The 26,991-nt window shown below is 58.9% G+C and overlaps 1 protein-coding gene across 5 annotated transcripts; it reads right to left on the reverse strand.

The window, feature by feature from the left end:
- Positions 1-1,828: 1,828 nt before the first annotated feature.
- Positions 1,829-25,638, reverse strand: UVSSA (UV stimulated scaffold protein A). 5 transcript variants are annotated; one of them, XM_036921435.2, is made up of 14 exons: positions 25,497-25,638; positions 24,469-25,343; positions 22,966-23,296; positions 22,300-22,420; positions 21,150-21,512; positions 20,156-20,268; positions 19,956-20,084; positions 12,557-12,668; positions 6,548-6,692; positions 6,021-6,146; positions 5,157-5,340; positions 4,669-4,780; positions 2,244-2,418; positions 1,829-2,034 (listed from the first exon to the last, which is right to left on the reverse strand). In XM_036921435.2, exons 2-14 carry the CDS (start codon positions 24,564-24,566, stop codon positions 1,941-1,943), a joined length of 2,103 nt encoding a protein of 700 aa, XP_036777330.2. In that variant the 5' UTR covers positions 24,567-25,343; positions 25,497-25,638; the 3' UTR covers positions 1,829-1,940. The 5 variants fall into 5 exon arrangements, 4 of the variants coding, with proteins under 4 accessions (XP_036777330.2, XP_057358044.1, XP_036777331.2 ...); XM_057502061.1 differs by having other exon boundaries at positions 24,469-24,694; positions 25,497-25,627; XM_036921436.2 differs by having other exon boundaries at positions 25,449-25,550.
- Positions 25,639-26,991: the final 1,353 nt, after the last annotated feature.

Raw genomic sequence — 26,991 nt, forward strand, 5'->3', positions numbered from 1 at the left:
AATAAAAGGCATCCAAATTGGAAGAAGAAATAAAACATTTCTATTTGCAGATATGATTGTGTGTACAAAAAGTTCTAAGGGATCTCAGAATCACACACACACATACACAATTATTGGAATAAATAAGTTCAGAAAGGTTTAAGGATACAAATCCAATCACAAAAATCAGTTGTATTTCTATAAATTAGCAGTGAACAATCCAAAAAGGAAATTCAAAGAACAATTACAATTACAATAACATCAAAAATAATAATATACTTAGGAATAAATTTAACAAAATAAGCGTAAAACTTGAAACACTGAAAATGCCAAAACACTGTTAAAATAAAGAAGATCCAGATAAATAGAAAGATATTCCACATTCATGAATCAGAAAATTTAATATTGAGATATTTTCCAAAGTGATCCTTTAAAGTCAACAATTCCTATCAAAATCTCAGCTGCCTTTTTTTGTAGAAACTGATGAGCTGATTCAAAATTCATTTGGAAATGCAAGGGGCCCAGAAAAGCCAAAACAATCTTGAAAAAGAACTGAGTTGAAAGACTCATTTTTGGATTTCAATACTTGGCACAAAGGTACATAATCAAAGCACTGGAGCACTGGCATAAGGATATATACAGGTCAATGGAACAGAATAGAGAGTCTAGAAATAAACTCATAAATTTATGGTCAGTTGAAGATCAATGACGTTTCCAAGATAATTCAATGGGGGGAAAGAATGATCTTTTTAACAAATGGTGTTGAGACACCTGGGCAACCACACATGAAAGAATGACGTTGGATCCCTACCTCACACTATATACAAAAGTCAACTCAAAATGGATTAAAGACCTAAGTTTAAGAGCTAAAACTACTAAACTCTTGGAAGAAAACAGAGGAGTGTACATTCATGACCCTGGATCGTTAGGCAGCGATCGCTTAGCTATGACATCAAAAGCAAGTGAGAGAATAAAAAGTAGGTCTACTGGAAAGCATCAAAATTAACAACTTCTGTGCTTCAAAGGACATTATCAAGAAAGCGAAAAGACAGAATAGGAGAAAATATTGTAATCAAATATGGGCCCAGTACCCAGAATATATAAAGAACTTTCACAAATCAAAACAAGCAATCCAATTGGAAATGGGCAAAGGATCTGAAAAGATATTTCTCGAAGAAAATAAACAAATTACCAATAAGTACATGAAAAGATGCTTAATATCCTTAATCATTAGAAAAATGCAAACCATACCACAATGAGGACCACTTTGCACCCATTAGAATGGCTAAAACTTAAAAAAGACAATAACAAACATTGACAAGAATGGGAAGACATTGAGCATCCTTACACTGCTGGCAGGAATGTACTTAATGCCACAGAACTGTATTGCATCAACAGGTGAACGTTATGGCATATGAGTTATAGCTCAACAGAGTTTTTTTAAAAGACAAAGTGAGGTAGTTCTCTGCATTCTGACACAGTAACATCACCAAGACGCCCAGCGAGACGTTTGGTGGGAATACAGGTGAGACCGAGCATCAGTCAGAATGGGTCGCTTCCTGCTGTGTTTGTGTTAAAGATGGTATTTACACAAAAGTGTGGGTTTTCCTAGAGTTCCTCTGAGTGGTCTCCCCCAACTCCCTGGGGAGAAGACAGGGAAATGGGGGTAGGACTTCCACAGGTTCTGAATGTTGAACTGTGTATATAGTTCACCAACTCTGAACCACACCACAAATGCACAGGCTTGCAAGATGCCCCACTGAGGACATGGCTGCCGAGTTCACTTCCAGACTCTCAGGCAGGCCAGACTTGTAACCCAGAGGGCAGTGGCTCACACAGCACAGGAGAGTTCATACCTCTGGGGACATTTTAATTAGATATACACACAATACCAGGGGACTGGTCGCCACTCCCATCCTAGTGCGCAGGGAGGGGCTGACACCAGGGGGTCGTGCTGGCCTCTAATGCAGTGCATAGTTAAACTGGTTCGCAAACTTCTCGTGCTTCTTCTGGTCCATCTGCTTCATGGCTGTGGCCACCCTCCGCACGGCCGCCCTGTGGGAAAGCAAAGCAAGGTGTGATGTGGGAGGCCCTGCCCGGAGATCAGCCGCCAGGCCTGACCCACGGGAAACCAACCCTCCTCTGGACGCTGATGCACATGACAGGCTGACAGTAAGAATCTGCACCCCACAGCCCACCCCCTTGGAGCTCAGCTGGCTCCTCTGTGGCACCCCAGATCCAGAGGCTTGGCAAGGGTCTCTCACTTAGCAAAGACTTTTTTCGCAATGCGGGCGCGGGTGGTGTTGGCCTGCTGCTTCAGGTCAGTGAGTCCGGGGTGCCTCCTCTTCCTGCCCTTGCCGCCCCTGTGGGGCCTGGCTGAGCCCAGATCCAGCCCTGTGGCCGCCTCCACGTCTCTCATGAACTCAGGGTCCTGCCAATCTGCAAGCAGATCCTGAGATGAAACACCTGGCACCAAGCAGAGTGCCTCTGGCCTGAGCCCTGCCCCGTCCCTGACTTGGGGGCCAGCTCAGCTCACCCACTGCCAGCTGGAGACAGGAAGCGGGGGAAGCTGCTGGCCACCCCGAGGGGCTGGGCTGAGGACAGAGCTGCTCCCCACTGCTCCGCACCCCTCAGACCAGGGAGGAGCTGGCGCAGCATCCATCGACCCGGAGGAGAGCATCCATGGACCCCTCAAAGCAGGAAGGCAGTTGAGGCTGTTGGCCAGGGACAGTGCCACCCCCAGGCTGCTTCCTGCCTGGAATTCCCAAAGGCCCTCAATCATGGCCACCATACCTGTCTGTTGGCAGGTGGGCTGTGCAGCAGGGACAGCCTTAATCAAGGGGCCAGGGCAGGGTGGACCTTCCTTCTCATTGGGCCGAAGGTGACCCGGCCATAGGCCTTGGCGATTAGGGTGCCAGGCCACCTGACAACTCTGCTTTTCCTGTTGGAGGCTGGCCCTCTCGGCAGGAAGCTCTGCTCAGGGGAGATAAGCATCGCCCAGCCCCACAGAGCCTGACCTTGCCAGCCCCAGGGCACCATGGCCAGGTCAGCTGCCCATGTACCAGGACTGACAAGCATTCACGGTCCTGGCCCAGGGGCACAGCCATCGGGGTCAGAGGCCAGGGCTTCAAGTCTGGCCCCAGCCCTGCCCTGGCAGACTCAGGCTCCGCTTCTAACTCCAGGGGCTGGTTTGCCCAGGAGGCTGTGTAGGAGCTGTAGACACATAGTCAGTCCAGCCTGGCCCCTGCAGGAAGGCACAGTACCCCCCATGTGCCCAGACCTGCAGGCACTGATCCTGGCTTACAGGAGGCTGCCGAGCACCCCACATGCAAACAGGACCCCAGGGGCTGGGGGTCAGGGCTGGGCTGTGAGCAGGGCACGTCCAGTAAGTGGGGAGAGGCCGTGCACCTCAGACAGACTGATGGTGAAGCCTCCCCAGGCTGGTTTTTGAAGTGAAGGAATACAGGGCTGCACAATTCAGAACAGGAACGATTAATCCAAGATTAAGGAAAACTGTCTAAACAGTTTATCTCCCAGTAATAAGAAGGCGTCACAGTTTAGGGACCTAGTGAATGGAGCAATTGTTTAAACACAACGGAAAAGCGCCGGCACCCGGTAGAGATGGAACGAGCATCTCGGTAAAATGAAGGGGCAATTTAAAAGCCTTTGAAGAAAATCAATAGATGCTGGGGCGCGCGGCCTTCCTGCACGCTGACGGGCCCTGGAGCTTCGCACGCATTGTCACCGAGGTTAGCACCCAGGAAAAGAAAATTGCCCGTGTGTGAGGGAGGCGGGGATCAATACGTAGTTAGTGGAGATGCCATTTCACATCTCAGTGGCCAGCGCCAGCCGGCCGCAGCCCGTACCTGTTGTTAACAAGTCACCGCGGGCTGGGGGACCAGACACTTCAGGCCTGACACAAAAAACAGGCACTTCATTTGCTCCAGAGCCTGAGCTCACAGGCAAGGCCCGGTCCCGCGGATTAGCAGGTCAGGGGTTTCCTGCTGCCGGCCAGGCTCCGGGTACCATCCTGGGGGTCAGCCTGGAATCTAACATTTGTCTCCTGTGACAAAGGTTAAAAGCCCACTAACGATGAATACAGCTGGGCCGGGACCCTCCTGTGCACACAGAGCCGGCCCCCACCTACCGCTGGTGCGACGTGGGGCCTGCAAGCACAGCTCTCTCAGCAGAAAGGGAGCCTGAGGCAGCCGGCCCTCTAGACCCTGGCCCAGGTTTGACAAACCAGAGGCACTACGATAGCTCAGGGCTGCCTTGGTGCACCCTCACCCACATGTGCTACATGCGGCCCTGCCAGTGGTGTCCACGGGGTGTGTCATGCGGCCCTGCTGTTCAGGGCCCTCTGAGGCCCGGTGGCCATCATGTGGCGTGTGACCAGAACATAGTACTGATGCTTGTACGGGAGACAAGCTCCTCACTGTCCTGAGAAGGACCCTCATGCCATCGCCTGAACTAGCCTGTCAGCCGGAAAACACCCTGAGGACTAGCAGGGCCTGTGGAGACCCCTTCCCAGGGGCGGGGCCCAGAGGCTCAGCAGGACCTACTTGGGATTGTGTGCCTTCTGCCCAGACACATGTGCACAACACACATGTACCCAGGCCACATATACGCAGCACACACACAACCCATCCAACTCACATATGCAGCCCCCAGGGCTGCCCCCAGACCTACCTGGGCACATTGGCTGCCCCTGCAGCTGCTGCCTCTGCTCTGGGGCCCTGTCCTCAGGATGGAGGGGCTGTCCCGTGTCGTCTCTTGGGATGATCTTCCCATGGAACGGGCACTGTGCCAAAGGACCACGCGGTTCTGAGGTCAGAGGGGCTGCCCGCACCATCCCCACCATCGCTCTCAGGGAGGGCCAGCCCACACCGTCCTGGGTCACACACCACACAACAGAGGGACCTGTGTGCCACCCCTCCTGGGGCACAGGAGGACTCTGGGGACGCTGCACCCAGCGGAGCAGGCTCAGGACATGTGGGCTGTGGAGCATGCCCATGTGCCCTGCACACAGCAGATGCCTGGCTGGACAAGAGTCTCAGGCACAGTTCACAGCTCAGTGATTCCTGCAGCCACGTACCCTCCCAGGGAGGGGCTGTGCAACACAGGCAGAGCCCAGTGCCTCCCTGCCCACCCTGCCCCAGCCCAGGTGGCCACTGCACCTTTAGCCGGTCCTGGCGGGTGCAGAGTCGGCCGTCAGGCCTCGGGGCACGGCAATGGTGCTTCACGGGCTCAAACTCCCCTGCAAAGGTGATACAGCGGCTCCGGAGCAGCTCTGAGACTTCGGCATTGTCCACTTCTGTGTCCACCTCACTGGGCTTCCAGAAGCGGTGCTCGGAGTCAGATCTGCAAAGGGAACCAGCTCAGAGCTGCTGCAGAGAGGCCACAGCAGTCAGCAGCAGGCCAGCTGGGCAGCCCGAGGAGGGCGCTCCTGGCATAGCCCCCCACCTGCCCATTACAAGTCACCAGGCAAACGGGAGAAGCCTGCCAGAGAGGCTCCAGGCCTGGCAGGACATGCAGGGCTGGCCTCCCATGGGCAAGTGGATGTACTGCATGCCTTGCATCTGCAGCTCCAGAGAAAGTGGAGGCCCGTGCGTTGAGGGGCAGCTCTGTATATGGCCTGCAGAGCCCCAGAGGCCACCGGTCACAGGACTAGGGTAGTCTTGAGGGTGGGGTGGAGGGGCACTCTCAGCCTGGTGGCAGACCCCTCACGCTGTACAATGCCAGCTGTCTGAGAGGAAGTTCTGGGATGTCGCCCCAAGGCATGACAAGGGGCCAGGGAAAGTCCAGGGGCCTGCTGGGCATGGTGCCACGGCTGCTGCACACTTGCGCCTGTTGGAGCCCACATGCTATGGTGGGCTCGATGAGTGCGCCCCTGACCCTTGGCTCCAGAGGGATGCACGACAGAGCTGGACCAGGTGCCCAGCTATGTTTGCTCACTGGCTGGACAGGGAAGCAAGCACCCCCACCGGGCACAGGTTGGGAGCAGGGTGGGCAGCCAGGGACCCACAGACATGCACACTCACTTGAGGATCTCCCCGGCAGCTGACTGCTCCTGGCCCCAATAGCACAGGTCCACCCCGAAGGGCACAATGGGCGCCTGGGCCCGCTCTGTGGCCAGCTTCCCGGCCTCCTCAGGTCCCAGGGCTGCGCTGGAGAGGCCACAGAGGAGAGGACACTGGCCATGCATGCTTGGAGCCAGCCAGCCACCTGCCGCTCCCTCTCCCCACAGACCACAGCCCTGTGAGAAGCCCAGGCCTGGCCCTGTCCCAGGAGCTGTGCAGGGAGCTGGACTCGGATCTGAGACCCTCACCCTGGGCTCGGGGTGCCCTGATGTCTGCCCCTCCAGCCCAAACCGCAAGCCCCTCCTCTGCCCTGGCTGGCACACTAGCGCCCCGAGGACCCCCACGGCCCAGGACCAGGCACCCATGTTGGCAGGTGCCCGCCCAACCAGGGGCACACACCCAGGGCTGCCTCCCAGGGGCCATGGTGGCTTGGGCAGTCGAGGAGGCAGGCTAGTGTTCTGGGCAGAGGCAGGGCATCCAGAAATCACCTGGGGCCAGGGGCCACGGGCAGGGGCAGGCGGCCTTGGAGCCGACACAGCTGAGCAGCCGCAGATGTGGGGTCGCATGCCGCCTCCTCATCCTTCGTCCTCTTCCTGGCCTGCGAGCTCTGGCGAGCCTGGTCCTTCTCCAGCCCTGGAACAGACATGTGTCTGCTCCTAGCCACGGCCCCTACGACCGGGGCAGACCTCCCAGGGCACTGTGCTCCCACCCTATGGTGACCACAGCCCACGTGCGTCAGCACAGGGAGCCCTCTGACAGCTACGTTCCACGGAGCGCCAGCCACCACACTGTCACACATGAGGCCACAATGCTGTCATCTCACCAACTTCTCAAGAGACAGCTAGAGACGAGGCCACCAAGCCAGTGACCTCTGCAGGCAGCATCCATCCCTAGGTCTCCAGGGCAGGGCAAGGACAGGTTCCACAACACTTTTGGGGCCCCTCTGACTCCTGGGGACCCATCAGCAGCCCAGCCCAGCTGCTGTCCCAGGCCGAGTCCAGGGCCGCACAGGAGGAGTGGGTAGGCTGTGGAACAGGACACCCGACACACTCCACTGAGGGCACGGTCTCCTGCACCAGCCCTGCTGTGGGGGCCAAGGGTGTGGCCTGAGTGGCTCATGCCTGAGGGGATGTGCAGGGGGCACAGAGCCGGGGTCTGTGTGCCTGCTGCTGAGGAGGGAGGAAGCGAGCGGGGGGGAAGGCCTGGTGGGCAGTGAACGCTCCCCAGGTACTGAGGGTGCGCACCGGAACAGGGCAGAGCACGGGGAAGGAGAAGAGCGAAGAGACCTTCTGTGGGCAGGGCTGCCGCAGGCGAGCAGCGGGCGGGGAGCTTCCACAGCTCAGCACTGGTGCCCGCGGTACTAGATCCCAGGAGGGGAGAGATGATCTGAGTGTAGGATATGGCTGAGATGGCCCCGCTCTCCTGGGGTGTGAGAGGGACCGCCTGGGCTTGCTGATGTCAGGAAGGAACGGACATAGCAGCCACGCTTCTAGGACATTCAAGGACATTAAAACTGAAGAAAAATATCTGGAAATTTGCCAAAGAGAAAAAGCTAATACCTCCAAAGACATGAACATCCTGTCCACATCAGTGTTTTTAACAGCAACGGGAGCCTGGGGCAGGAGTGTGCACTCCTGGCCAGGACGTGAGGGCCTGGAAGGCCGTTTTCAGAGTGCTGAAGGAAGATGGCTCAAACTCACAATTCATTCCTAGTAAACTCGTTTCAGAGTGTGGGCAAAGGGTGGCCACTGTATGCAAGACCCTTTACCATACACCCAAGGAGATCCATTTTTAAAATACTCTCAGAGCAAGTAATCAACCCATCAGAAGGGCACTGAGGCCAGGAGGGCAGAGCAAGGTGCCACACAGGACCATGAGTAACCTGCTGTCATGCCGCGTGGCTCCCCCCACCCCTGCGCCAAGTGCCCACTGGAACCACAGCCTGGCTGCACCTGGATGACTCAGTGTGCTCGGAGCGGGCACAGATGGGACACCCGCCTGTCACATCATATGGGACCCACACTCTGATGACAGGAGAACAGCCAACAGCAAGCGCCCAAGGGACTCTAAAACAGGTGTCAGAAAATAAACACCATTACTTTATTCGGCGAGTATTTTTAAAACCAGGAGATGAAAAGCTAATCAAGCAAATAAAAGGTGGGCAAAAGAAAAAAAACACCTCAGCAATAATAGCACAAGGTCATATGGTAAGTGGAGGTGCAGTAGCTTCCAGACACACAGGGGGATGCATAACAGCCAAGTCCATGGGTCAGAGCCAGCTACAGACACGCAACCCCACTGTGTGTCTTCCTCTGAGCACACACAGACCCACTGCATGTATTGTTACTGAGCACACACTTACCCATTGCGCGTGTCATGTCACTGAGCACACAGACCCACCCACCACAAGCAGACCCACTGCATGTCATCCTCCGAGCACACACAGATCCACTGCATGTATCATGTTACTGAGCACGTAGACAGACTGTGTGCAGTCCTCTGAGCACATGCAGACCCATTGTGCGTGTCATCCTCCAAGCACATGCAGACCCACCAGACATAGTCCTCTGAGCACACACAGGCCCACTGTGTGTGTCATGTCACTGGGCACTTACCCTGTCCACCCACGTGCTGGCACAGACTCATGAACACGTGATTTCATGAAACCCAGAAGGGAAATGACAGCAGGCTCAGTGGACTCGCACCCAGAGCCTCCTGGTCACTTGCGGGAGCCGGGTATTCCCAGAGAAGAGGTGGCTGGGGGTGAAGGGCAGAGGATGGCTGACCCACGCCAGGCCCTGCTCACATGGTGCTGCAGGCGCCGGGCCACTGAGGAGAGCCAGCCCCTGGGGAAGGGGTCGACTCTGACTTGGGCCCTTGGCTCTCTGCAGGGGCTCGGCCTGAGCCTCCGGTGATGGCCACGCCCATCCCACTGCTCTGTGGGCACAGCAGACTCTTGCAGCCAACTCTGGCCCTCCACCTGCTTCTCAGCTTTCCTGGCACATGGCCACGCCCGGGGCCCATGTGCTGTCTGTGGGGACAATGCCATGACCAAAAATGATTTCTCTTGTCTCTTCACAGAAATCCTTGGCCCACACCTGCTTGTGATGCCCTTCTAGCCTGCATGCTGCTCCCCTGCTACTCCAGTTTATGGTTCCTGTGTGTGGAGGACACGATGGGCCACCCCGAAGCATCACGCGCTCTGGGGCCGGAGACCCTGACCTGGCTCTGTCATCAGTACGACGACCTGGGTCCAGCCACAGAGACTTCCAAGTGTCCCACTCAGGGTTGGCAGCGCATCCTCACTAGCTGCCATGGCCGCCACACACACCCAGCACAGGTGAGGCGGGACTGGCCAGTGGCGTCCATTCAGGTGGATACAATCACAGCCAGAAGATCAATATGAGAATTCTAAGAGTTACAAGAATGAAATATATCTTTCATTGATTTGTTGTTTTAAACCATTAAAAAGATGGGTAAGCGTGTTAAAGCAGAGTAAATACTCAGGGCACTAAAAACACTACCATTTTCACACTGTTGTAGAAAATCAATCTGCTGACATATTTTCCAAGTAAAATCCGAGAAGCTGACGGCATTCCTCAGGGCCCGGCGCGCGGGCCTTCAGAGAACAATGACGGAAAAGCTGAAAAGAGGCCACGTTTCCCGGTCAAACCGCCTCGCCAGCTGCACCACCCGTCTGCGGGCCACCGGCGCGAGCACGGGACCAGACTCAAATTCACTCCCATGCTTGCTTTCAGAAAGAATCATAAAGTGTCCAAATCCCCTTTTTTGTTCAAATTGACCAAGTGGCACCCGTTCGCCTGAAGCACTGCAGCAGCCGGGTTGGGAGGGACAGATCAATGGCAGGAAGCAGGGGGCGCGGCTGCGGCAGAGCCACTGCGAGCCGCACATTGATTTCACCTAGTTCAGCCGGCCTTGTAATTAAAATGTAAATTTGAGAGCGAGATTGTGTCCTGACAGAAACGGCGGGACTAAGGGGAAGATAAAAGCCCCTCGGTGATCTTCGGAGAAAGGACTGAGGGGAGAGGGCCCGCTCGCTGCGGCCGAATCCACTGCAGACTCACCGTCTCTAATTGGATAAACAGGGCCTGAATGCAAAGGAGTGCCAAGGCCGGCCCACCCAGCGTGCCCCAGGCCGTGAGGGCAACCTCCCGGCACGACCTGGGGTGAGGCCTGGACCCCATAATCTGGCCATGGGAAGGCCGCTGGGGGTTCGGGTGTCTGGGGTGGACTCCGACGCTGGAACAGGACCCCCAGCCTGGAGCCCAGTCCTGCTGCCACACTGGCTGCTCTGGGACCCTGCGGCCCTCAGCCAGGTGGGCAGGTGGCTGAAGTAGCCCTGGGGGACCTGGTCCTTTGCTGCCCAGGGTCCCCACAGCTCACCTGTGGACTGGGGTCCATTCATACCACATGAAAACAGAACCCGGCCCAGGGCCATGTCAGCCTCATTACCTTCTAAGTTCAACACAGAATGCCATGTGCCTTCCAGAGAGGGGTGAATCAGTGGCTGCAAAATCAACAGGGTCTCTGCCTACCTCCCTGGGCACCCTCCATGGCCAGGTGTCACTGTGGGCCCTGGGCACACCGGCCCTGCTGGCTCACAGCCTCAGAAGTGGATGGTCAGGTGCAGGCCACGGGGACCGAGGTACAGATGAGAGCCGAGGGCCACAGGAGAATGGCGGGCCACGCCGGTGCCCTGCCACTGTGGTACAGACACCCCAGCGCCCGGGGGGGGAGGGGTGGCAGCTGCTTTATTGGGCTGGCAGGCTTTTCTGGATCGGGTCATGCAGAGGGGTTGGGGGCAGCTTATCTTGCTCTGTCCAGCCTGGGGCCTTGGCTGGGAAGACCAATGGCCAGCTGGCAACACCTAGAGGCGTACTTGGCCACTACCAACTGGGGTGACCACCCACCTGCCCTCCCAGAGGCTGTGTCCACACCAGGGTCCCAAAAACAGCGGGGCCAAATGGCCTTTCTGCTTCAGCCCCTTTTTGGGGTGCTGCTATGGCAGGACCAGTCGTTCAGATTCAAGGGAGGCCACAGAGCGAGCAGCTTTTACACCCTGGCTGGGGAGTGCAGAGCTCCACCGTCCCTGCTGGTGTCTGGCCAACCCTTCCACGTCTGGGCCCACTTCCCAGGCAGTGAAGTGGAGGCGGTACAGATGGCACTCCATGCCCAGTGGCTGGCGTCACTGTTATCAGCCGCTGATCACAGGCCGCAGGGAACCTCACTGCTTCTGCTGAAAGGACTCAATGCCCTCAAAGTGGATGAGCTTTTCTGAAATGCCATGAGGCAACTCATCGAGGGTGCTGGCCCCCAGGCCCCAGGGCCTTGCGGCTGTGAGCCTGGCCTCTGCTCAGCCCCCAGCCCAGGGGTGGAGGAGGAGGGGTGGCATGCAGGCCTGAGGTCTGGGCCTCTGCTGAGCAGAGGGCAGGCTCCAGAGCAGACAGGACCACACACGGAGTCCCGAGCCTGGTGTCACACTGGCACGAGCTGTCTGGTCATCTAAGCTCCTCTAACAAACTGACATTTCATCTTATGGACACCGATTCAAACTGACTCGTCTGTTTTGCCACAAAGGCCTCAGATCTTGTCTTTCTTCACTTCCTCTGCATGTGAGGAGATGCCAGTGCGTGGCTGGAGTGGGTTGTGGGCAGCCCTAACTTGGGTCCTCCCACCTTCCTCTTGGAAGGCTGCAGCCCTAGGATGCAGGTGCCGCTTCAGAAGAGGAGACAACTGCAGGCAGGAGAGCCCAGCTGCACATGGGTCAGCCCTTCCCCCCGCCCTGTGCCACAGTCAACCCGAGTCCCGAGCCAGATGCTGAGTCTGTGGCTCCATGAACGGCAAGAAGGACACTGCCTTACTTGTGATACCCCTAGAGAATGGCACCTGGGGAGCAGGAAGCTGCCTACACCCACCGAAAGGCGGCAGCTTCCTAAGATGACTCACTCCCAGCAGCAGCTGCCACTTTGGGGTCCAACCGCAGGCCATCAGCCTCTCCTCTGGGAGCAGGAGCCACCCCTGCACTTGCTCCTTGCCCTGCGGGGGCCCCGAGCACCCCTGTACTCTCTCCTAAGACCACATCTCGCCACGGTGGGGCCTGGAAGCAGGGGGCAGGGAGGTAGGTGCAAGCCCATGTGTCCATCAAGGGCCCTTGTGGCCCTGATGTGGGACGGCCTGGCTGTGCCCACAGGAGCCGGTGGAGGAGCCAGCCCAGCAGGGCGACAGCAGGCGCCCACCGCGGAGTAGTCTCTGGGAGGCACCCAGGCCAGAGAGGCCCCAGAGCAATATAGGAGAACGATGCAGTTTTCAAGGAAGCGGCTCCACAGTGTCAACCCGCAGGGCCGTAGCGAACCTCAGAAACACGTGGTGTGGACTGGCGGGCACCCACCATGGCCAGCTCCCGTGCTTGGTGGGCTCAGACCCCATGCTTGAGGTCAGCATCCTGAGAGGGCTGCCCCCACCCCAGCACCACTCACCGTACTCAGGCTGCAGGTGGTCGGGGACGCCGGCCTCGTACCCCTCCTTCTCCGGGACCTCCACAAAGTCCTCATCATCCTCATCCTCGTCCCCATCCCCTGGGGCTGCTGCCTGTGGAAACACCCCAAGGCCACATGTGGAGACAGCAGCAGGGGCTCGGGCCTCCCTGCCCTGAAGTGCCCTTTCCCCAGGCTGGGGCTGAACATCACCTGGCTGGGCCTCATCCCACTCCTGGAATATTCTGTCCTTGGGAATGGCTTGCTGAAGGGACCTCAGGAAGTTTCCTTTGGATGCAGCCACCTTCCCCGGGCTCATCAGTGTGACAGGGTCGCCCGTGCTGTGCCTGAGGGAGCCCAGAGCCCCAGCAAAGGCGGGGCCACATGGCCCCTTCCGCCCAAGGACTTGGAGACTGGACAGGGCTTTCCTCCCTTTCCAGAAGACTCGGGTCCTCTGCCCCATCCCCTCCCTGGGCAGCATGTGGCTTGGTGGGAGCAGCAGGTACCCCGGGCAGAGACCAGTGTCAGGCCAGAGCAGGGGTGGGGGTGCCCCACCGAGTGGGTGACGGCCCTGCACGCGTCCACGCACTGTGGAGACCAGGTGCCCACAGCCAGCCCTACTGCAGACACCCCCCTCACCCCATAGTTCCAGTGCCCCCCAGGACAGGACATGGGGGAGCAACCTCACGAGAACCTGTCCTTCCTGCGAGTCATGGCAGGAGGGCTCCTAGAGACCCCCTGCTGAGTACCCAGGGCCAGTGCGCAGTTTCTGGCCTCTGGCCCTCAGGCCAGGAGCCGCCTGCCCCCAGGAAGGGCTGCTGAAGGGAATACCCAGAACACCCTTGTCACACGAAGCAGCCAGCAGGGCCCTTTCAAGCTCTGGGAGGCAAACAGAGCACACGGCCAGCTTCAAGGCAGCGCCTATAAGGCGCGCAGCCCACGCCTGGGCAGGTGGGAGAGAGGCGTGCTCGCCACGGGACGGCCAGCTAAGACACTGGCACCCACTGCACCCCCTCAGCTGCCTGTCCCGTGGAGCTGGGGCATCGGCACCCACACCTGGCCATACCTGCGGACCCGGGGAGCCCTCCGTGGTGCCAGCCGCCTGGAGAGGCATGGTCAGATGCAAATACACTTTGTTTAGGCACAGCCCATGGCTGTGTATCTGGGAAGCATGGGGCACATTAATCACTGGAAACTGTAATTTTTGTTATCAGTCTAACACTGATCAAAAGGGAAGCCTGTCTCCACCACTGACCTGTGAAACGTCCCAATTATACTCTTTGGAAATGACAGGGGCACTTAACTCCCGAGCTGAGCAAATGACGACGATCAATCACGTTTGAATAACAATGAGCCACGGACCTGAAAATTATTTTTGTATAGAATCTACCCAGGAATTTATGAAAGGTGGAAAGCAGCCCAAGGTTTTAGGGCGTTCCAGCTCCCGGCTAGTGCCGCGTATCAAACACTAAACAGAATTTATGTGTTTTAATTTTCTAAAAGGTAGATGTGGACTGGGTGCTACAATGCATAACATATAATGCTGGATTTTAAATATGGGGTCATATTCATAAAATATTATGCTTATTGCTCACACCCTTGAATTTCACCAGACTTTTATTAAATTTTCAATTCCTAAAAAATATTTAGCTGCCCAACTATTAGGAATTATACTTTTTTCCTCCCCAAATAAAATGGCTTGTTCCGTGACTACCTTCAGAGCCCCAGTCTCTCTCCTCTTTGTTCCAAATTAGCAGATAAGGCAGAACCAGGCCACATGCACTCCAGGAGGACATGCCCTGCGTGAGCACGGGGGCCCCGTCCAGCCCGTGTGGGCCCCCTCCCTGAGCTCCCTGCGGCCAGGTCCTTGAGGCAGACAGGGCTGGGCTCTCCTGTGGGAGCTGCCGCAGCCATCCGCCTCCCACTGGAGTCTTAAACTCGAGGGGCTGGGGTGACCCACTCAAACTATGGCAGCTGGACCCAGAGGCTTCAAACTAGTGATAAATTCCAGCTCAAAAGCTTCCATTTTCTAGTTTTAGTTCCCATGAGGTAAATGTGGTTGAGAGCCTGGAGCACAGAGCGAGCTGCGGACATCAGACTCCAGGCAACGTGGAGAGAGCTGCCGGCACCGTGTGGCCTGCTCGGGGGTCACACCAAGCGCTGTTCGTAGGAGGAAAGCCCTACCACCAGCCAGGCCTCTCTAAGACCTCAGGGAAGCAGTTCGGTCAGACTGAGGCCCCAGGAGCATCTGCCTCAGCTCCAGGGGCCAGTCCTTTGGCTCTAGCTGTGGTGGTAGCCGCCCCATCTCAGTCAAAGGTCACAGACTGGGTCAGAAACCAAGGTGCTGGGGCAGAGCAGTGGTGATGGACACTGCGAGGGCACGGGGAGGAGAGCAGGCTCTAAGGAGGCATCAGCTTTCAAAACGGGGTCAGACTTGTAAACTTCCCAAGAGCAGTTTGCAGGGCCGAGTTTCCCAACTCAGATGAAGCACAGAACAAAACACACTCAGCCAGACCCAGCTGCCCCCGCCTTCTGGGGTCATGCAGCCCCGCCCTGCCACCCCTCCCAGGAGAGCAGGCTGGGTTCCAGGCTGCCAGGCAGTAGGCCCCGGCCCAATCTGTGGCTTCTGTGCTCCAGCCAGGGGTGGGTGGACCCTCTGGCCTCGAGGCCACCTGTCCTGCCGGGAGACTCAGAGGAGGGCCTTGGGCCTTGCACTGGTTTTACACAAATTGATTCTCACCCACAGTTAAAAGGATTTAGAAAAATGAGCCTCCATGATCATAATTAAACAAGCAATAAAACGGCTGAAATATACAACGCAATCAGCTTACAGAAGTCAGGCGGTGGGGCTGCTAATTATTTGAGGAGCAGGAAGGGCACTGGCGCCAGGAGCAGGTCTGCCGGCAAGCGTGTGCCCGAGACACTGCTGGGGCCATTAAATAAATTCTGTACCATCTAATTAACTTGGTGCGCAATCTCAATTACTTTTCACCCAAGAAATCACTTTTGTTCAGTTTTATGTGTGTCTGTTTCCTTTTTTTTTTTTTTTTTTTTAAAAATGATGTAAGGCCTCGTCAGACAAGGGGACTCCAAACTGCATTTGTCTTCCAGCGGCTGATGGCTGCACGTTTAAAACCCCATTCTATCTTATAAACTAAAAATTAAACGTGCTCAGCTGTGATGGCCAGCGTGCAGCTGCTATTTATATGCTAATGCCCTCCCTGGAAGGCCGTGCAAATTGCCCACCCAGGCCAATATCTCATGTGTCTCTCCAGCTGCTGGGACCCACCTTCAGAGGGCAGAGGAGGGTGCGGGGCTCACCCAGCAAGCACAGGCACAGGGCCCCTGGGCAACACCCCTGCTGGGAAAGCCTGCTGGGCAGGCAGCCTAGGGCATGTGTTCGCCTCTTACATGAGACTGAGAATGACCCCAATGTTCTAAAACCCTGCCTCCCACCCCTTCTCACCTGATCCTGCATGCTGGGCATGCAGAGGACCTAGTCAGCCAGAGGCCCATTTCCAGGCAAGGCTGGAGCCAAAAGCCCTGCTCGGTCTGGGCAGGGGACAGCCACCAGCCCCAGATGGGATGGCAGCTACAGTGACGTGGGCTGGGAAGCCGAGTCTGCATGCGGCCCAGATGGACAGCCCTCTCCTTCCCGCAGGCCAAACTGGAGTTTCCACTGGGTCAGGCAAGACCTGTCTGGGTACAGGCTGCAGGGGCAGCCATGTAGGTGGGCAAGGGGTTGGTGGGCTGGCCTGGACTATCTGCCCCCAGGCCGACCTCCATCCCAGAGGGCACACACTCCTGAGGCTGAGGCCACTGGATCCAGCTCCGTCTCTCAGGCCTCCGACCCATAGCCTGGAGCGGGCTGGTGACTAACTCTCCCTGTGTGACCCCTCCTGGAGGCCACCAGTAGCCCCAGCAGGGAGCCCCAGACATCTCCTCACCTGTGAAAGGGGAAGTGACAGCTCAGCTCATAGGGAATTAAAGGGACAGTACATGGACATGTTCAGCAAAGAGCAGAGCCTCTGAGAACGTGTGTGATGTGTGGCATGGAGACGCCGGGGTTGGGCTGGATGGACGAGGGCGGCCCTGAGCAGCAGGCCTCCCAGCACCAAGGCAGTGCTCGGCCTTCGGCGTGATGGAGTTGCATCGCAGCAAGGCCCCTATGCTGGGCTGATTTAGTTCCCCGGGCTACCTGGCACAGCCACACTTCATCCCGGTTCCCACCTGTCCTCACCTACAGGAAACCAGTAAAGGCCACAGCACACAGAAAATGTGCCCAATATGAGGCCTGTTCCTCTGCTGGGGGGCTGCTCACATGGCCCCTAAGGTGGCAGGTGCTTTCCAGATCCCAAGACCCGTCTGGTGGGAAGGCTGAACCAGAAGGCAGCAGGCGGTCAACAGAGGAAACCTCCATCAGGCGGACTGAGACCTGCTTTCGGAACGAGTGAGGACGTGTCTGCTCTTAGGACCACGTGGCAGCAGTGGGAAGGGTGACTGGTGAGAACAAGAACATCCATGTGGGCGACTCAGCCATTTGAAAATATAACCCAGTAACTTCAAAAGCCATATCGCTGATGGTTTAAGCAGATGGAGGATTGAGGCTCCTTTTTCTGACTTTCTGGTTGCTGGCAAGTTAGTATCTTGTTAATTATGCAATACAAATAATCGATGATCTTGGCTAAATAATTAAATGGCAAGCAGTTTAAAAGTTCTGAGGGATTTTTATCAGTTGAACGAATGAAGCAGCCGTGGATTACCACACCTCTTCTGTAACAGCCAGGCTGGAGGCTGAATCTACCCAGTGATACTCTATCTACGCACCTGAGATTTATACCCAGCCTCCTTGCAAACAGCTGAGAAGGGACACCGCACAAAACAAGCCCTTGAACACAAACTGGCTTAGATATTTTTAAAGACAAAACAACAACCCTCCAAAGGAAAACACGTAGAAATCTGGGCGGCGCCAGGCGGGAGAGGAGCCCCAGCCCAACCTCCAGCACTCTCCCCGCGGCCCCAGGCGGCGCCCTGAGGCTTCCACCCCGCGTCCTGCTCAGCTGCCGCGCTGAGTCGGCGCCGGGCCCGCCGCCCCGGAACCGCCGAGGCTAATGATTTCAACCTGTCCGTTTTGTCTGAAAATGAGCAGAGGGCAGCTCGCCGGTAATTTCCAATCACACCGCCGCAGCGCCGGCCCTGCCCGAGCGAGCAGATGAGCAGATAGGCGGCGGCTATTCTGGGAAGCGCGCGCCTGGGTGCCGCAGCGCGGCCCAATCGCTTCATCTGCAGCCGCGCCAGCGGAGCGTGTCTCCCAGGAGCGCCGCCGCCTGCTACCCCAGTCCGCGGGAGCGGCCGGGCGACTGACAGCCCAGCGCAGCTCCGCCGACCGCCGCCGCCTCCTCCCCACCGTCACCCCTCTCCCCTCTGGCAGACAGGCACTCTGCACCCACGCCCCCGGACACGTGGCCTGGGTGGGGCTCCCCGCACGCTTTACATCCGGCACGGTGGGCCGGGCTCCTCAGGCCCCGGAGCCACGAGGGGCAGTAGCGCTGGCACCCAAGGGCTGTGCCGGCTGACTGCAGGCCTGGCAGGCCAAGGCCATGCTGCCCACCGCCCGTCTCGGCCCCCCAGGGCCCCAGCCGCCGAGGATGCCCGCTGCATGGAAGACGCAGACCTGCCTGGGCATGTCCCCCGAGCTCCTCCAGACACACCGTGGAGAGGTGGCCTTCGTGCCAAATGGGCCAGTCCTCAGGGTGCCATGACGGGGTACACAGGGACAGCCCAACCCTCACCCGGTCCCTGACCCTGTCGTCACGGCCCAGCCTTCTGTTCTGATGCCGTAACCCCGAGCGTGCTGAGGTTTAGGAATAAACTCTTAACGTGCTGGCACATGCTGACCAGAGCAATTGTCTCCCTCCCAGGACCAGAAAGGGACCATTTGTCACTGTAAAAAAGTATCCTGGTCAAATTCACAAAACTTATTCCTTTAGTCACGCACCCCAGTGAAGCAGTGTATGGAACTGGCGAGCGCTCCTCAAACTCGGCTACACCAGCAGGTAGCCAGAGGCAGCCAGGCAGGCCACACGCTGTGCGCGCCGCGGGCGCACCGCTTTGCGGGAAAGGCAACACCGCCCTCTGCTGGCCCCGGGGGGCCGCGCACTGGCAAAGCCTAGAAACTCACCCAACTTCTCCCAGGCCCCTTCCACACTGCAGCAGCGGGCCTTGCAATGCGGTGGCCAGCGGCCTGTGGGGCCAAGGACACTTGGGCCAAGTCCCAGGGTCTGGGCTGCTTCCAACTTGATCTTTTCCTGGGAGGGAGACTCACTTCCCTGACCCCCAGCTTCCTCTGGAAACACGAGGATCGAATCGACCGCCTCCAGGGCCCAACCCCGCCCTCCTGTCCCTCCAGGTCCCACACACACTGAGGCTGTCAGTGGGCTCTGATGCACCAGCCAGCGTTCGGGGTCCAGGGAGAGGCAGGTCTGGTGATGAGACAGAGGGGCTGGACTCTGGCTGCCCGGTGAACCCTTGAGGCGCTGGCCTGCTGGGTCCAGCTATGGCTGCCCCCTCCCTGCTGGTGTTTCAAGGCCGCCCTCAGAGGACCCAGCTCTTGAGTCCCCTTGGGCATTAAGTCCAGGTCCCGCTGCAGGGCCGCAGGAGGGGCCTGGCTGCCTCTGTCCCTGAGGCTCCGGGTTGCTGCATGGCTGCCTGGTGTCCAGGGGTGGGCGCCTCCATCACCTGCTCAGGTGGTAACACTCAGGGCCAGCTCTGCCCTCCTGAACCATGAGGTGCCTATAATAGGCCACACGCCCAGCAGCTGGCCCACCTTGAGTGCCCTAAGACGGCACCTGTCCCCAATTTACCCAGTTTGGCCACCTGGGGGCTCTTGGAGGGATCTGCTCAGGACAACAGGGGAGCCCCAGTCCTCCGCCAAGGACCAGCCCCCTGCAGGAATCCGCAGGGAGGGAGACGGAGGCTCTCCGCTCCAGGGGTGCCCTGGCACCGGCGTGCCCTCCACTACTGGCAGGTAACCGATGCAGCCCGCAGGCTGGGAGGGTCGTCACGGGGCTCACAGGGTGCCCAGGCAGAGCCAGGGCAGGCTGCTACGATGGGGTGGTGAGTGGCCCGTGGGGCCAAGGACGCTCGGTGCCAAGCCCCAGGGCCTGAGAGGCTTCCAATTTGCCATGCCCTCCCGTGGGGACCCTGTCCCAGCCCTCCATCCGTGGGGAGGCCTGGGCTGTGGCCTTTACTCTCGGGTCCAGGGTTGCCATTTTGAGGAGTAAGTTCCCAGGGAGGAAGGAACCAGCACGTTCCTGAGCTCCAGTGGCACCTGCCTGTTCAGAGGGGAGACCCCCACCCTGCTGCTGGCCGGCGTGCCCACAAGCCTGCCAGCAGTACTCACCTCCCTCCTGCACACAGCCTTGGGTTCCAGGTGAAGCAACCTGGATCTCCTCAGGGCGGCTTCCAGTTCCGACTTCAGGCGGACAGCAGCCTCTAAGTGCCCACTGTGGCTGCCTGCGCGGGTGAACAGCTGCGGACAGGAGCCACGTCACTGCCTGCCCTGGCCAGGGCTGCCCTCCACTCACCTGGCTGACGCCTCACCTGAACCCAGGAGTGCACAGCCGGCAGGAACTTGTTCTGGATCAGCTTGAGCCCGTCACGCACTGAGTGGATGACCTCACGGTTGTCCTCATCCTCCTGCACCTTCAGGCCATCTGGGGCAGAGTGCACATGTCACCAGAGGCGCCCACAGGCCTAGGGCAGGCCACCTGGCACCACAAGTGGGATTCTGTCCCTCCCTGCCCTGGCCACACATTGCCCAGGACCCAAGGCAGGATGCCTGAGATTCACTGCTTCATGGTTTGGGCGCGACCACTGGAGCCTGGCCTGACTCTGCACTCCTCCCGAGGCCTCCGGGGCTCCACGGCGTCTCACCGGCAGACCACAGCCCACCCACCACATCCCCACTGGAGGCCCCATCCATGCCCAGCCCCTGGTCCCCTCGCTGCCCATGGCCCTGTCCCTGAGAGCAGACCGAGCCTTGGGGCTGGCAGGGGTCCATGTGCCTGGGGTGGCCAGGCCTTTCGGCAGCCACACAGCCCAGCTGCCAGCCCCCTGCGAACATACCTAAAGAGCTCCCAGGGGGAGCAGGGCACCTCGGGAAGCTGGGGAGAGGGGCCAGGCAAAGTGGAGTGAAACCTTGGTTCTGTGTTCTCTCTCGCCTAGCGGCGTCGCCTCCTATGTCACTATAAACACGGCAGGAAGCCACTCTCAGTTGCCTTTTCTTCCCAGGTAAAACCAGGTGGCGCCTGACCCCTGGCAGCCACCCACCCACTTGGCCCCTGTGGCCCCAGGGCTCCCCAGACACTGGGAGCTGCCCCTGCCCCCAGCCTCATAGTAAGGGCCCCAGGGCTGAGGGACCCATGAACCTCCAGGACCTCACCCTGCGTGGTGCCTCCTGGCTCGCAGCCCCCAGGAGGCTGAGCTCTTAGAAGCATTCCTATGGCCTCTGGCTAAGGACCGGGGGCAGCCTGGGTGCTCCAAATGAAGGCGAACCTGACGGCATAGGGGCCGGGGACACCAGGCGGCTGCTCACCTGGGGAGAGCTCCACTTCCAGCGAGTACTTGTGGGAGCCCAGCCCGTGGTGCCGCACAAACCCTTCCTGGTCACTGTCCCAGTCCTCGTCCTCGTCCTCTGAGGGGTGCCCAGGGGCAGCTGGGGGCAGCTTCTCCCCAGTGGCGCCTGGGTGAGCGCAGGCCGGCAGGGTCTTGCTGCAGCAAGGCTGTTCCTCGTCCCCGCAGCTGGGGGCGCCAGCCTGGTGACAGGGGCCCTCCTCAGATGCTCCAGAGGCCTTGGTGGGCAAGGCGGCCCCCAGGCTTGGGCTGAAGTCAAAGGGCACCAGCAGCTGGAAGCAGCTGTCCACCTCCGTAAGGCAGCTTCGAATGTCCTCACACATGCCTGCAAAGGCCAACACACCTCCCCGGGGTCACATAAGAACGGCACCACCCATCCCACCAGCACAGGCCACAGGCAAAGGCAGGGCCACGTCCCAGCAGGTGGCCTGGGCAGTGGTGGGCCACACACCCAAGCCTGCTCCCCATTCCCTAACAGGCAGTGCCCCTGGGGCCTCGCGGTCATGCAAGAACACTGGCCCCCAACTCATCTGCAAGGCCATCACCAGGGATATCCTGGTCCCATCTTGGTCTGCACTTGGGCTGGGACAGTTTGCAGCACAGCTGTGCATACCAGGTGGGACATGCCGGACCACAACCCCTGGAGGAGGGCGGGCATCTGAGAGCCAGCAGGACACACACCACGTTCCAGTCCTGCATAGGCACACCTCCACCCTGTCGGGCTGCTGCCCACCTGGGCATGCTCATCCTTGGCACAGTGGCTGGGTGGCCTCACCCCTGGCAGGACTTCCCAGAGGTGCCTTCAGAGGGAACCTGCCTCCCACCTTCCTTATACCCTGGCTGCCCCTCAAGGGAGGGCCAGGAGCCCAGAAGTAAGTGGGGTGTTTGGAAGGGGGTGGCAAGAGCCAGTGGGCCAGGAGATGACCACCAGTGCCCTTCCCCACGACCGGCCTGGGCCCACAGGGTTGTCACTCTGAGCAGGGCCACAGGGGCACAGGAGGCTACAATCTGAGGGCAGGCCCGGCAGTAGGAGGGCGCAGCCAGCAGCTCCAGCCAGGACCTCACCCTCCACCTCCCTGGTGGCTGCTCCGGCCGTGCCCGGGAGGACTTACCCTCCATTTCCCTAGCGGCCTGCTCCGACCGTGCCCTGTGGACTCTGTCCCAGCGTCTGTGCCTCTCCTCTGCCTGCCTCCTTTCTGCCGGGGTCCTGGCATCTACATCCTGGAAGTCCACCTGAAAAGGAGACAAAGGTGAGGCCGCAGCTGAGCTGAGGGAGTGGGGTGGGGCACTTCAGGTCATGAGTAAGCACGGGGACCAGAAAGCACAGCCACAGTACCTCCTAAAAGCAGCAGCTGCAGGGAGGGAGGGCTCTAGTCAGACCCAGGGGCCTGGGAACACCTCCTGGGTGTGCCCAAGACATCAGCGGGGCAGTGGGGGGAGCACCTGCAGGCCACACAGGGACAGGCCACGAGGAGCTCAGCCAGGCAGCCCTGGGCCTCGGTGGGGCAGGTGGCAGCAGCCAGGCTGGTGGCTCCACCCTCCCACACCAGCCAGAGCCTACAGCCCTCCTGCAGCTGGATGCCAGCCATCGTGGGCTCGTTTGAGCAGCTGAATCTTAGTTCCCTTGTTGTCATCTTATGCTGGAAATGGGCAGGGACTCAGCTCGTTCACTGTGTGGGAAGCTGATGCTCTTCCTCCTGCCCCTGCACTGGTCACCCTCAACTCGGCCCCCACAACCCAGGCAGGCCTCCACCAAGCAGCACAGCCAGGCCACCCACCTGCTTGCTGTGTCTCAGGAAGTGGAAGCCCAAGGCGAGCTTCTTGTAGGCCGAGCCGTACTTCTCGTTCCACCCCTGGATGGCCCGGGTGGCAGCCTGTCTCAGCCTCTGGGCCACCTCCCTGGGGGGTGGCAAAGGCTGCTCGTGGTCGGTGCCCAGCGTGAGCTCCAGGAACTCCTGGAAGTCAGAAATGACCAGCATCCTAAACTGGTGAGACCTGGTGAAGAGCTCGTCCACAGCCTGGAAAGCAGAGAGGCGGATCTCGGCGTGCTCCTGGCTCAGCTGCGCCATCAGCAGGTGGTAGGTGTGACTCAGCTGCTCCTCAGAAGACCTGGGGTGCAATCCAGGCTTACCATGTGCTCAGCGCTGAGGGACAGACTAACACTGTGTGGCAATAGTGTACAAGAAGCAGGGCAGCCTCTCCCAGCCCTCCCCTACTTGAAGCAGTGGAGAAGCTACTGCCAGTGGCCAAATCCAGCCCCACTTGTTTCCCTATGGCCCACAAGCCAATGGTCTTTACATTCTGAAATGCCTAAACAGGTCAAAGGGATAACACTTCACATTATGTCAACATTCTGAGATGGAGCATCAGTGCCTGTAAAGCCTGGGTGGGACCTAACCGTGGCTGCTGTCCATAGCCGAGTGGCTGCAGCAGAGACTTTACACAACCTGGCCCACCAGAGAGTCACGGAGACAGTCTGCCACCCCTGCACTCACCCAGCAGAGACCCAGCCCCACTGGAGACCACCCTTCCAGGCAGCCACAGGAAAGGTCGGGGTGCTTCCATGAGCTGCACTAGGAGGGAGCTGGCACAACTGCCTTCCTCTTGTTGCTCCTCTTCCCAGCCATCCCTTCCAAATAACAAGCCACTTTGGTTTGGCAGTTTTCTGAAGCCTGACCTGAACTGAAATTTTTTATTAAAACGTTAAGTACTTCATCACTTAGACAAGCACTTAAGTTCTGTTTTGAAAATACAGGACAAGGTCACCAGTAAACCTCAGCCTGATTCCCAGTGTCTGAGAGGCCCCTGGCAGATCCCAGCAGTGGGAAAAAGGTCGTGCCTGCCAAGGTGCGACTCACCCATTGTGACCCCTAACCTTCCTCCAGTTACATATTCCAACAGTAAAGACAAGCTAACTGTAAATCACATGCTCTCCAGGAGAGGGACACGTGTAAATTACATGCTCTATTCGTACACACCCACACACTGCGTGACCAGGGCCCTGGCCAATCCTAATGCGTTCTCCCCTACAAACCCCCCACCCTGGGTCCACTGCCCCAGAATGTGACAAACTGCCAGAGCTGGGCCCTGCAGGGCCCCAGGAGCATCCTGGGCATGCTCTTGGTGGTCGTTCCCAGCAGAGGGGGCCATGGGGACAAGCAGGGGCCAGCTGAGCTACATGCAGGTGAGGCAAAGCCAGACCCCAGTGGAAGCCCCCCCATCTCCCACAGGTCCTGGGCTTGCGGGCCAGTCACAGTGAAATGCTGAGCCCTGAGACATACTTGCATATTTTCTTCAATTCTTTCATTTTCTCAGGATTCAGCTGGGGTTCTCCCGAAGTTGTGAGTTCTTCCACCAACTCTGAGAGTTTTTTATCCATATCTAGAAATGCGTCTTGGTTTTTTTTATTGAAACTGTTTACAAGCTCTACTGTATGCTGGGCATTCAAGGGGCCCGGAGGCTGGGGTCTTCATGCCCTTGGCCACTCCATGAGATGATGACCAGACGCTGAAATTTAACAACTGGAGGTCGTATTTTGTGCGAGACCCACAAGGCCGCCCTAGTGATGAGGAATGCTCTGCTATCACAGGAGCGGGACAGCAGCGCTCGGGGCATTAGGGGAAAGAAGGCTACCATCTATTACACTGAAGTCGGCTTTCCCACTTGCGACTGCGGCTTTTCCTACTGCCAGAGCTATTCGTTCTCAATCCACAAGGCAGCCTCTAGAGACCGGAGATGTTTCGGATTTCTCTAACAAGTTATGGGGCGGACGCCCGGGGAGCCGAAGGCAGAGGCCCGCCCAGCCAAGGTACAGCCGTGCGCGGAGCAGCGCGGGTGAGGGCCCGAGATCTGGGGCCGGAGCAGTTAGGCCGGGCAAGTGGGGCGCTCAGCAGGACCTGAGGCGAGGCGCCTGTATTTGGTGGAGGGTGGGACCGGGCCGGGGCTCCCCAACAGTCGCGTTTACTGACACAAGCTCAAGGCACACTTGTTAGCGGCCGGGCGGGAGCTGTTCTGAGCATCCCCAGCACCCCGCTGCCCACGGGCTCTCCTCTAGACGGACTTGGCCGGCATCCCTAAGCCCGGATGCCACGGCTCCGCCAGACACAGGGGTGAGCCGGGAGGGGAGACGGCGGCCTCCAAGGAAGGAAAGGACGCCCTGAGGAAAGAGGAGGGAATGGCGTCCCAGTGAGAGGAGGAAAGGGCGTCCCGGGGTAAGGACCAGCGACCCGCCCCCCGATCCGGCCTCAGCCCCGAGTCTCACGGGCGGAGCTCCACGCGACCCCGGTAACGCAGCAACAACTGAACCTACACAGCCATCAGGACGTTTGCCTCGCCTCGCCCCTTCTGGTGGAGGGCCCGCCTCTGTCACGTGCCCTAGATCTGCACAGTCATTGGCTCGCTATGGTACAGTGGACTCAGGGACAAAGGTCAACGTGACGATGGCACCTGTAGCGCCGCGCGGAATCTCGTACCGTAGACACGCCCCTTCCGGCAGGTGCCCCACCCACGTCCGGTCAAGTGTTTCGACCCCAGTAGCCAGTGGTTCAACTTGACCCTGGAGGCGTGTGCACGGGGGCGGGGCCGAGGCCTGCGCGTTGACGCAGGGGAGCGCTCCCGTCTGAAGCAGAGCGGGGCAGCGCGAAGTGCGGAGGAAAGGAGGCAGAGGGCGCGACAAGTTCTTAAAGGGCGCGCGGGGCCGGTTTGGGGCCTGCCCGAGGGCTGCGAGCTCGGTGTGCACTCTGCGGCCGCCAGGAGGCTCGCGGTGTCCGGACCCACTCCGCGACGTGCTAGCCAGACCGGGCCGGGTGGGAACGGGTGCTGGAGGCCCCTCCCCCATGCGCCGCCCCGACGGGCCAGAGGGATGGGGGTTCTCGGGGCAGGGCTGGGCGTCGGGGCCCTAATGGAACCTGCGGACCTGAGGCAGCGTCGGGGGTCTGACGAAGCAGAGAGGGGCGGGCCGAAGTGGCCGAAATGCCCGTGCAGTGCCCACTGGCCGCATCCTGATCTGCCCCTCAGCTTTTGTCAGCAGCTTGCCTACGAAGGCCTGCTTGACTCCAAGCGCCGGCAGGTACCCCCACACCTTCCTGAAGGGTATGCGCCCCCGTTGCCATCTCAGGCATCGCTGACCCCCAGACTTCGGGTGGAATGCCAGCTCCGTCGCTGTGTGGGGTGACCTGCTCCCGGACCTACCGGCTTGGACTCCTACCCCTCAGCTGCCCACCCTCAGTGCGCCCCACGAACGGGAGGGTAAAGCTAAAGGAGATGGAATCACCAGTCTGACGTTTGTTGCTCCTGCAACCGGGGAGCTAGACGCCCGGACAACGCCCCCAGGACTAGACCCGTGGTCCCCCCCCCACCAGGGACTTGCGGCTCTTGATGCCCACCCACAGCCAGGCCTTGTGAAGTGCTTACCTCCCATTCCTCTGGGTGCTCCCCCATCAAAGCCCAGGGGCCTCTTAGTGGGCAAGCTCCACTTGGAGCCCACACCCAGCCCTCCTCTTCCCTCCCTTCCCTTGCACTGAGGTGCTGTGGCCTCCGCCTTTGCACATACAGTGCCCACTGGCCACGTCCTGATCTGCCCCTCAGCTTTTGTCAGCAGCTTACTTAGGAAGGCCTGCTTGACTCCAGGCGTGCTGGAGGCCCCTGGGCTTTGGTCTCTCCAGCGGGTCTGCAGTGCCCAGCACTGCACCAGCACAAAACACATGCTCAGCGGGGCAAGAAGATGTTTCCCAGAACCTGGGGTGAAAGCACCAAAGATGTGGGTCCATCAGCACTGTTCTTAATGGCAAAAGGTGGAAACAAAG

Source organism: Manis pentadactyla, chromosome 5 (assembly GCF_030020395.1).
Source record: "Manis pentadactyla isolate mManPen7 chromosome 5, mManPen7.hap1, whole genome shotgun sequence".
Lineage (NCBI taxonomy): Eukaryota > Metazoa > Chordata > Mammalia > Pholidota > Manidae > Manis > Manis pentadactyla.

Bases quoted from the DNA above. Each gene is read 5' to 3' on its own strand.
- UVSSA (XM_036921435.2), bottom strand. From the start codon at position 24,566: ATGGATAAAAAACTCTCAGAGTTGGTGGAAGAACTCACAACTTCGGGA. The intron at 20,269-21,149 runs GTGAGCAGCCGC...ACTCTGCCCCAG, and splicing joins GGAAGTGGAGCTCTCCCCAG to ATGGCCTGAAGGTGCAGGAG. The intron at 2,035-2,243 runs GTGAGAGACCCT...GCTTTCCCACAG, and splicing joins GCGAAAAAAGTCTTTGCTAA to GGCGGCCGTGCGGAGGGTGG.